At 48.7% G+C, this 11,002-nt stretch overlaps 1 protein-coding gene across 1 annotated transcript; it reads left to right on the top strand.

Annotated features, from left to right (window-relative positions):
- Positions 1 to 450: 450 nt before the first annotated feature.
- LOC115196421 (formin-like protein 2) lies at positions 451 to 10,773 on the top strand (the record flags this gene model as incomplete). Its single annotated transcript, XM_029757247.1, is given in 7 exon segments — positions 451 to 531; positions 7,306 to 7,435; positions 7,957 to 8,120; positions 8,271 to 8,372; positions 8,545 to 8,643; positions 8,925 to 9,054; positions 9,133 to 10,773. Coding segments are annotated over 7 exon segments (786 nt in total), but the record flags the coding sequence as incomplete, so codon positions are not given.
- Between the last annotated feature and the right edge of the window lie 229 nt (positions 10,774 to 11,002).

Genomic DNA, 11,002 nt, shown 5'->3' with positions numbered 1-11,002 from the left:
TGTATGTGTGTGTTTCTCAGATTATCCTGTCTCTGTCTCAGTGCTGTAACTGTATGTGTGTGTTTCTCAGATTATCATGGCTCTGTATCAGTGTTTTAACTGTATGTGTGTGTTTCTCAGATTATCCTGTCTCTGTCTCTGTCTCTGTCTCAGTGTTTTAACTGTGTGTGTGTGTTTCTCAGATTATCCTGGCTCTGTCTCAGTGTTGTAACTGTATGTGTGTGTTTCTCAGATTATCCTGGCTCTGTCTCAGTGTTGTAACTGTATGTGTGTGTTTCTCAGATTATCCTGTCTCTGTATCAGTGTTGTAACTGTATGTGTGTGTTTCTCAGATTATCCTGGCTCTGTCTCTGTCTCTGTATCAGTGTTGTAACTGTATGTGTGTGTTTCTCAGATTATCCTGTCTCTGTCTCTGTCTCAGTGTTGTAACTGTATGTGTGTGTTTCTCAGATTATCCTGGCTCTGGGGAACTATATGAACAGCAGTAAGAGAGGAGCGGTGTACGGATTCAAGCTGCAGAGTTTAGACCTGGTAAAACACACACACTACTCAACACACTCTTTCTAATACCTAGTACACACTACTCAACACACTCTTTTTAATACACACTACACAACACACTCTTTATAATACACACTACTCAACACACGCTTTCTAATACACACTACACAACACACTCTTTCTAATACACACTACACAACACACTCTTTCTAATGCCTAGTACACGTTACCCAACACACTCTTTCTAATACCTAACACACACTACCCAACACACTCTTTCTAATGCCTAGTACACACTGCCTAACACACTGTTTCTAATGCCTAGTACACACTACCCAACGCACTCTTTCTAATGCCTAGTACACACTACCCAACACACTCTTTCTAATACACATTACCCAACACACTCTTTCTAATACACACTACCCAACACACTCTTTCTAATGCCTAGTACACGCTACCCAACACACTCTTTCTAATACACACTACACAACACACTCTTTCTAATACCTAATACACACTACCCAACACACTCTTTCTAATACCTAGTACACACTACACAACACACTCTTTCTAATACCTAATACACACTACCCAACACACTCTTTCTAATACCTAGTACACACTACACAACACACTTTCTAATACCTAGTACACACTACCCAACACACTCTTTCTTATACCAAGTACACACTACACAACACACTCTTTCTAATGCCTAGTACACACTACCCAACACACTCTTTCTAATGCCTAGTACACACTACTCAACACACTCTTTCTTATACCTAACACACATTACCCAACACACTCTTTCTAATACCTAGTACACACTACACAACACTCTTTCTAATACCTAGTACACACTACCCAACACACTCTTTCTAATACCTAGTACACACTACACAACACTCTTTCTAATACCTAGTACACACTACCCAACACACTCTTTCTAATGCCTAGTACACACTACCCAACACACTCTTTCTAATACCTAGTGCACACTACCCAACACACTCTTTCTAATGCCTAGTACACACTACCCAACACACTCTTTCTAATACCTAATACACACTACACAACACACTCTTTCTAATACACACTACCCAACACACTCTTTCTAATGCCTAGTACACACTACCCAACACACTCTTTCTAATACCTTGTACACACTACCCAACACACTCTTTCTAATGCCTAGTACACACTACCCAACACACTCTTTCTAATACCTTGTACACACTACCCAACACACTCTTTCTAATACCTTGTACACACTACCCAACACACTCTTTCTAATACCTAGTGCACACTACCCAACACACTCTTTCTAATGCCTAGTACACACTACCCAACACACTCTTTCTAATGCCTAGTACACACTACCCAACACACTACCCAACACACTCTTTCTAATGCCTAGTACACACTACCCAACACACTCTTTCTAATACCTTGTACACACTACCCAACACACTCTTTCTAATACCTTGTACACACTACCCAACACACTCTTTCTAATACCTAGTGCACACTACCCAACACACTCTTTCTAATACACATAACCCAACACACTCTTTCTAATACACATTACCCAACACACTCTTTCTAATACACATTACCCAACACACTCTTTCTAATACACATTACCCACAGGCCTGAAGAGAGACACATGGAACGAGGGGTTAATACGATAATCTGGGGGAAGCTGTAACCTGTAACATACCTTATTCAGTCTCCTCAGGACTTTAAATGGCCCCACAAACGACGGACCCAGCTTCCGGCAGGGCAGGCGGAGGGGCAGGTTTCGAACACCGGGGCCTCGCTTCGGTTGCGGTCAGCGCCCTCTTTTTGCCGCCTCACGGCCCGTTGTAGGTGCACATGGGCGGCGTCCCAGGTCTCCTCCGAGCGCTTGAACCATTCGTTCACCGCAGGAGCTTCGATCTGGCTCTGATGCCACGGTGCCAGAACGGGCTGATACCCCAGTACGCACTGGAAAGGAGAGAGGTTAGTGGAGGACTGGCGGAGTGGGTTTTGGGCCATCTCTGCCCAGGGATGAACGCCGCCCACTCCCCTGGCCGGTCCTGGCAATATGACCGCAGAAACCTACCCACATCCTGGTTTACTCTCTCCACCTGCCCGTTACTCTCGGGGTGAAAACCCGAGGTGAGACTGACCAAGACCCTCAGACGTTCCATGAACGCTCTCCAGACCATGGACGTGAACTGGGGACCTCGATCAGGGACTATGTCCTCAGGCACCCCGTAGTGCCGGAAGACATGAGTGAACAGGGCCTCCGCAGTCTGTAGGGCCGTAGGGAGACCGGGCAAAGGGAGGAGACGGCAGGACTTAGAAAACCGATCCACAATAAGCAGGACAGTAGTGTTCCCCTGAGACGGGGGGAGATCGGTCAGGAAGTCCACTGACAGGTGAGACCATGGCCGTTGTGGAACGGGTAGGGGTTGTAACTTCCCTCTGGGCAGGTGCCTAGGAGCCTTGCACTGGGCGCACACCGAGCAGGAGGAAACATAAACCCTCACGTCCTTGGCCAAGGTGGACCACCAGTACGACGAGAGGAGGGTGACGTATGGGCCCAATAGATCAAACGATCGCGGACAGCAGACGGAACGTACAGGCGCCCAGCTGGACACTGGGGGGAGTGGGCTCTGTGCGTAATGCCCGCTCGATGTCCGCGTCCAGCTCCCACACCACCGGTCCCACCAGGCAAGAGGCCGGAAGTATGGGATGGTGATCCATGGACCGCTCCTCTGTGTCATACATCCGGGATAGTGCATCTGCCTTAGCATTCTGGGAACCTGGTCTGTAGGATAGGGTGAAAACAAAATGGGTAAAGAACATAGCCCACCTTGCCTGGCGAGGGTTCAGTCTCCTCGCCGCACGGATGTACTCCAGATTGCGGTGGTCAGTCCAGATGAGGAAAGGGTGTTTAGCCCCCCTCAAGCCAATGTCTCGACGCCTTCAGAGCCTTGACAACAGCCAACAACTCCCGGTCCCCCATTTCATAGTTTCGCTCCGCCGGGCTGAGCTTCTTCGAAAAGAAGGCACAGGGGCGGAGCTTTGGTGGCGTGCCCGAGCGCTGAGAGAGCACGGCTCCTATCCCAGCCTCGGACGCGTCCACCTCCACTATGAACGCCAAAGAGGGATCCGGATGAGCCAGCACGGGAGCCGAGGTAAGCAGAGCTTTCAGGTGACCAAAAGCCCTGTCCGCCTCAGCCGACCACTGCAGCCGCACCAGTCCTCCCTTCAGCAGTGAGGTAATGGGAGCTGCTACCTGACCAAACCCCCGGATAAACCTCCGGTAGTAGTTGGCAAACCCCAGAAACCGCTGCACTTCCTTTACCGTGGTGGGAGTCGGCCAATTACGCACGGCTGAAATGCGGTCACGCTCCATCTCCACCCCTGATGTGGAAATGCGGTACCCTAAGAAGGAGATGGACTGTTGGAAGAACAGACATTTCTCAGCCTTGACATACAGGTCATGCTCCAACAGTCGACCAAGCACCTTGCGCACCAGGGACACATGCTCGGCGCGTGTAGCGGAGTATATCAGAATGTCATCGATACACTCCACTACATCCTGCCCGTGCAGGTCCCGGAAAATCTCGTCAACAAAGGCCTGGAAGACTGATGGAGCATTCTTCAACCCGTACGGCATGACGAGGTACTCATAATGCCCTGAGGTGGTACTAAATGACGTCTTCCACTCGTCTCCATCTTGGATATGCACCAGGTTGTACGCGCTCCTGAGATCCAATTTTGTGAAGAAGCGCGCTCCGTGCATTAACTCGATCGCACTGGCGATGAGAGGCAGCGGGTAGCTATACCTCACTGTGATCTGATTGATCCCTCGATAGTCAATTCACGGGCGCAGACCCCCATCCTTCTTCTTCACAAAAAAGAAACTCGAGGAGGCAGGTGAAGTGGAGGGCTGAATGTATCCCTGCCCCAGGGATTCGGAGACATATGTTTCCATAGCCACCGTCTCCTCCTGTGACTGAGGATACACGTGACTCCAGGGAAGTGCTGCGTCTACCAGGAGATTTATCGCACAATCCCCCCATCGATGAGGTGGTAATTTAGTCGCCCTCTTCTTACAGAATGCAAGAGCCAAATCGGCATATTCTGAGGCAGTGGTTCTTAACCTGGGTTCGATCGAACCCCAGGGGTTCGGTGAGTCAGTCTCAGGGGTTCGGCGGAGGTCAAGACACACACCCGACTCATATGATTCGTGATGACACGCCCCGCTTGGCCATCATTGGCTGCAGGTGATCACGCAACATCGCTTGGCCTATCTGTGCTGCAGGAAATTTGGCGCGGATGTAGTCGAATTGTGACTGTCGTGATGGTACGTCGTGTGATTTCTTAATATTTTAATCCCTTCATACTAACTATGTCGAGCAAAAAAAGAAAGTGGTCGGACGAATATGTACAATATGGATTCACATGTATAACGGAACGTGATGAGAGTCAGCGTCCTAACTGCATGATTTGCAATGCCAAGTTGAGCAATTCTAGTCTAGCACCGGCAAAACTAAGAGAACACTTCCTTAAGCTGCATGGAGATGGACAATACAAGAACACAACGCTCGCTGAATTCAAGGTGAAGAGAGCCATTTTTCCAATTCAGAAGGGTTCGGTGAATGCGCATATGAAACTGGTGGGGGTCAGTACCTCCAACAAGGTTAAGAACCACTGTTCTGAGGGGATGTGCACGGTGGAGACCTGGTCTGGACTTTCCACCGTAGTCGCACCGATGGAAAGCCCCACACACCTCCCTGAGCACTCTTGTGACCACCCCTTGAGAGCCCTCTGTTGCCAAGAAAAAGTGGGGTCATGATAGGCCAACCAGGGTAAGCCCAGCACCACGGGAAACGCAGGAGAATCAATAAGGAAGAATCTGATTCTCTCCTCATGACCCTCCTGCGTAACCATGTCAAGTGGAGCGGTGGCCTCCCTAATCAGCCCTGACCCTAATGGTCGACTATCTAGGGCGTGCACAGGGAAAGACATATCCACAGGAACAAGGGGAATCCCTAAACTATGAGCAAATGAACGGTCAATAAAATTCCCAGCTGCGCCTGAATCTACTAGTGCCTTATGCTAGGAATGTGGAGAAAACTCAGGAAATGAAATAAACACATACATGTGAGCAACAGGGGGCTCTGGGTGAGCCTGGTGCCGACTCACCTGGGGTGACACGATAGTGCCCTGCCTGCTGCCTCAACTCCCTGAGGAACCCCCCCAGCACCAACCATCAGTGTGCCCTCTGCGGCCACAGATGGTGTAGGGAATGGCCCCTCCTCCAGTCGCCCTAACTGCAGCACCTCCCAGCTCCATGGCCGTCGGAGCGGAGGTGCTGGGGGATTGAACTGACAGGTCCCGATCCGGACGTCCGCGGGCAGTCAGCAGGTTGTCCAGCCGGATGGACAGGTCCACCAGCTGGTCCAATGTGAGGGTGGTGTCTCGGCAGGCCAACTCCCGACAGACGTCCTCGCGCAGACTGCACCTGTAGTGATCGATCAGGGCCCTGTCGTTCCATCCCGCGCTGGCGGCCAGGCTCCGGAAGTCCAAGGCGAAATCCTGCGCGCTCCTTGTCCCCTGCCTCAGGTGGAACAGACGTTCACCCGCCGCTCGACCCTCAGGCGGGTGGTCGAACACTCCCCGAAAGCGTCGGGTGAACTCTGCGTAATGATCCAACGCCGCATCTCCCTCACTCCATACGGCGTTGGCCCACTCCAGGGCTTTGCCTGAGAGGCAGGAGACGAGGGCGGACACACTCTCACGCCCCGAAGGAGCCGGGTGGACGGTCGCCAGGTAGAGCTCCAGTTGTAGTAGAAAACCCTGGCATCCGGCAGTCGTCCCATCATACTCCCTCGGGAGCGCGAGTCGAATCCCGCTGGGATCAGGTGAAGGAGGTGTGGACAGTGGGACCTGTTGTAGTGGGGCTGGTGGAGGCGCTGGAAAACCTCCTCCTCTCTCCAAACGATCCATAGTCTGCAGCACGCGATCCATGGCAGTGCCCAGACGTTGCAACATGGTCGTGTGCTGCTGAACGCGCTCCTCCACTGGAACAGGGAGGGCGTCTGCTCCTGCTGACTCCATTCTTTGGGTGAGTGATTCTGTAACGGGTCCAATGTGTAGCTGGTGTAGAGAGTCAGGCGCAGGACAGCAGATATGAGTAATCAACGTACTTTTACTCAAAATGTCAAATATACAAAGTAACAAATCCACGCACACCATGACAGACCGAAAATACAATAAACAATCACTCACAAAAACCCATGGGAGAACAGAGGGTTAAATAATGAAACACTAATAGTGGGACTGAAATCAGGTGTGTAAAACAAAGACAAAACAAATGGAAAATGAAAAGTGGATCGGCGGTGGCTAGAAGGCTGGTGACGTCGACCGCCGAACGCCGCCCGAACAAGGAGAAGGACCGACTTCGGCGGAAGTTGTGACACTAATACACATTACCCAACATGCTCTTTCTAATACCTAGTACACATTACCCAACATGCTCTTTCTAATACACACTACCCAACACACTCTTTCTAATACACATTACCCAACACACTCTTTTTAATACACATTACCCAACACACTCTTTTTAATACACACTACCAAACACACTCTTTCTTATACCTAATATACACACTCTTTCTTATACCACACACTACCTAATATACATACTTTGTGATACGTAACACACACATAATATTCTTGATACACACTTTTGAATGTGAAATACACACCAGAAGGTAATGTGTGTGTTCCTCCCAGCTGCTGGAGACTAAGACTACTGACAGAAAGCAGACCCTGCTGCATTACATAGCCAACGTGGTGAGAGAGAAATACCCCGGAGTCGCTCTGTTCTACAATGAGCTGCACTATGTAGAGAAAGCTGCCGCAGGTGAGTATGTGTGTGTTTGTCTTGGTGTGTATCAGTTATCTTTCTCTGGTGTGTGATATTAAGGAACTAACCTATTATATTGTGTGTGTGTGTGTGTGTGTGTGTGTGTGTGTGTGTGTGTGTGTGTGTGTGTGTGTGTGTGTGTGTGTGTGTGTCAGTGTCCCTGGAGAATGTGGTGTGTGATATTAAGGAACTAACCTATTATATTGTGTGTGTGTGTGTGTGTGTGTGTGTGTGTGTGTGTGTGTGTGTGTGTGTGTGTGTGTGTGTGTGTCAGTGTCCCTGGAGAACATGGTGTGTGATATTAAGGAACTAACCTATTATATTGTGTGTGTCAGTGTCCCTGGAGAACATGGTGTGTGATATTAAGGAACTAACCTATTATGTTGTGTGTGTCAGTGTCCCTGGAGAACGTGGTGTGTGATATTAAGGAACTAACCTATTATATTGTGTGTGTCAGTGTCCCTGGAGAACGTGGTGTGTGATATTAAGGAACTAACCTATTATATTGTGTGTGTCAGTGTCCCTGGAGAACGTGGTGTGTGACGTGAAGGAGTGTCAGCGTGGTATGGAGCTGTCATGGAGGGAGTACAGCATGCATGGCCACAACCCTCTCCTCAAAGACTTCATCAGCAAACATGAGACTCGCCTGCAGAAACTACAGGAGGACGCACACATCGCACAGGCAAGAACACACACATTCACACACACACACACACACACACACACACGAACACACACAGGTACCTCAGATACATCAAAGTGTTTTATGACCGTGGTGACCATGGTCCTTCATGGTCCTGTTTTCTGGTCCTGGTTGTGTTATGGTTCTCAGGATGCATTTGACGATGCGGTGAAGCACTTTGGGGAGAGCTCTAAGACCATGCCTCCCTCTGTCTTCTTCCCTGTGTTTGTACGATTCATCAAAGCCTACAGGGTGAGCAGAATGTGTGTGTTTGTGTGCGTGCGTAGCTACAGTATACACAAAGACGCTAGTCAAAGTTGAACTTAATGTGTGTGTGTGTGTGTGTGTGTGTGTGTGTGTGTGTGTGTGTGTGTGTGTGTGTGTGTGTGTGTGTGTGTGTGTGTGTGTGTGTGTGTGTGTGTAGCTGGCGGAGGAGGAGAATGAGCAGAGGAGGAGGCAAGAGCAGGCGCTGATGGAGAAGCTGGAGCAGGAGGAGCTGCAACAGGAGCAGGAGGAGCCTAAGGTACAGCCCCGTTACCATGGAGACAGGCCTGCCAGTCTGTCGCCATGGATATGACAGCATCACCTTGACTTCACAGATCCAGTGTCTGTTCTGTGGAATGGAAGGACTGATGTTTTCTCTTTCCCTCTCTCGTTCCCTCTCTTTATCGCGCTCCATCTTTCCTTCTCTACTCCTCACACACATTGATTCACCAACACATATCTACTTTATTTCTGCCTCTCTCTCTCTCTCTCTCTCTCTCTCTCTCTCACACACACACACACACACACACACACACACAGTCCCCGTCCAACCGTCCAAAGCAGCGGCAGCAGGAGTCCCTGATCACAGAGCTGAGGAGGCGACAGGGTGGTAAAGACAGCAGACATGTCTACGAGGGCAAAGATGGAGCTATAGAGGACATCATTACAGGTACGCACACACACGCACACACACACACACACACAGTAGTTTAGTGCTGTGTTTTGATTGGCTGTTTTTTGTCTGCAGTGCTGAAGACCGTCCCTTTCACTGCCAGGACGGCCAAACGCAGCTCTCGCTTCTTCTGTGATCCCACCCACACTGAATAACACTACTAAACTCTCAGAGAGAGATGGTAGAGATAGAGAGAGATGAGGGAGAGATACTGTTGGAGAGAGATATACAGGGTAGAGGGGAGAGAGGGGTGAGGGAAAGCTAGGTGGGAGAGATAAAGGGGAATGACAATGCGATAGAGAGAGGAGAGAAGCGTGGGGGAAAAGAGAGGCAGTTAGAGAGAGAGAGAGAGACAGAGACGGCCTCTGGAGTAGTGACTCTACCAGAGAGAAGCTGAACTCTGAACTTTGAACTCTATAGCAAGACAAACATCAAGATTACCTGTGACCTCACCTGTCTGGTCTGACATCACTGCCCCCCACCCCCCATCCCCTCTGTGTTACTTACACATGTTATGAAGCTTCTTCGCGGATTATTACTGTTTATAACCCTCCCATAACCCTGGACTGTAGCCCTGGAATCAACCTGCAACCCACCATGCACTTTGACTTTCTGTCCTCTAAACCCGAGAGGGAAGAACTTGATACGCGATGACAGTGACTGGACATTTAGTAGCAACACAGTCTGGTCATTTAATAGCTACATAGCATTGCCAGTTTATCAGTTAATAGCAGACATGACAAGCAAAACAGAACAGGAAAACAGAACAGCAAAAATAAACAGTTGTTTTTTGTCCAATTAGTATTAGTGATGTACAGTATGTGTCTCTAAAGCTGTGTGATGATGTCCGCAAATGACATGATCGCTGTCATAGGATATTGAGAAGGGAGGGGGAGAAGTTTGAAGAGTTTCTTCTTGTTGAACATTCCAACCAATTCTAATTGATAATGACTCCACAAAGGGTTCTTAACCCACTCCTATCCAGCTGTAAGATGCCAGAATTGAACACTGAGAATAGTGTTCGAAAGCTCACTCCTACAAGGTTCCCTCTTCTCTGTCTGCTGCTGGGTGACAGTGAAACGTGTACAGCGCTCGCTACGTTCACTACATTTGACTGTGTTTACTATTTACTACCTTTAATACCTTTAACCTCCAACAGGGTTTTTTCAAAGCTCAGGCCCTCCAGTTCCTCAGTCCTGCTGGTTTTTCTTTCTCCCTGGCACTTGATTGATCGTTTAATGTTACTGATAATGATTGGCTGCAGAGTGCACACACACCTGGTTTCCCAGGTAGAAATCGTCTCTGATTAAAAGAAGTACGAAAACCAGTAGACACTGTGGCCCTCGAGGACAGGAGTTGATACCCCATACTACCCTAAAATAAAGGTCCCTGTCTTATCCTTGCCTGACCATCCAAAAGTCCCAGTCTGTTTCTGCTTTATAGCCAACTGACTCCTTTGCTGTGATCTTGTCAAGGTCTTTCCTGGCTCATGGGACCAACTTCTAGGGAGACTGAAGAGGGATCGCTCCATTTCATAAAAAAATCATTAAAAATGTAACTGCAAAAAACAACAGCACAATACTTTTCTACGTGTATATATATTTTCTAGGGAATCCCGCTTGTTGCTTTTATCCCCCACTCCCATCCCTGCTGTTTGTCAGTGTTGATGTTCATTCTTAATCTGCACTCGTTGTGTAAATAAACTGTATCCAGTCAGACTGTGTGTTTCTGTGTGTTTACCACTGGAAGACCCTCACAAGACCCTCACTAGTAACGTTGAACATATATTTATATCATAACATTTCTTTCCATAGTAAGTTTTACATTAATCCAACAACACAATATATTATTTTATCACATATTCCCGGGGGGGACGCTAATGGTAATAAAACAATCTTTGGCGTTAAATTGTATCATCTCGTCTCCATGGTGTCACCGAATTCAG

This window comes from Salmo trutta, chromosome 6 (assembly GCF_901001165.1).
Source record: "Salmo trutta chromosome 6, fSalTru1.1, whole genome shotgun sequence".
NCBI classification, from domain to species: domain Eukaryota; kingdom Metazoa; phylum Chordata; class Actinopteri; order Salmoniformes; family Salmonidae; genus Salmo; species Salmo trutta.
Note: the sequence above shows the minus strand (reverse complement) of the source record. Positions and strands in the feature narration are given on the sequence as shown.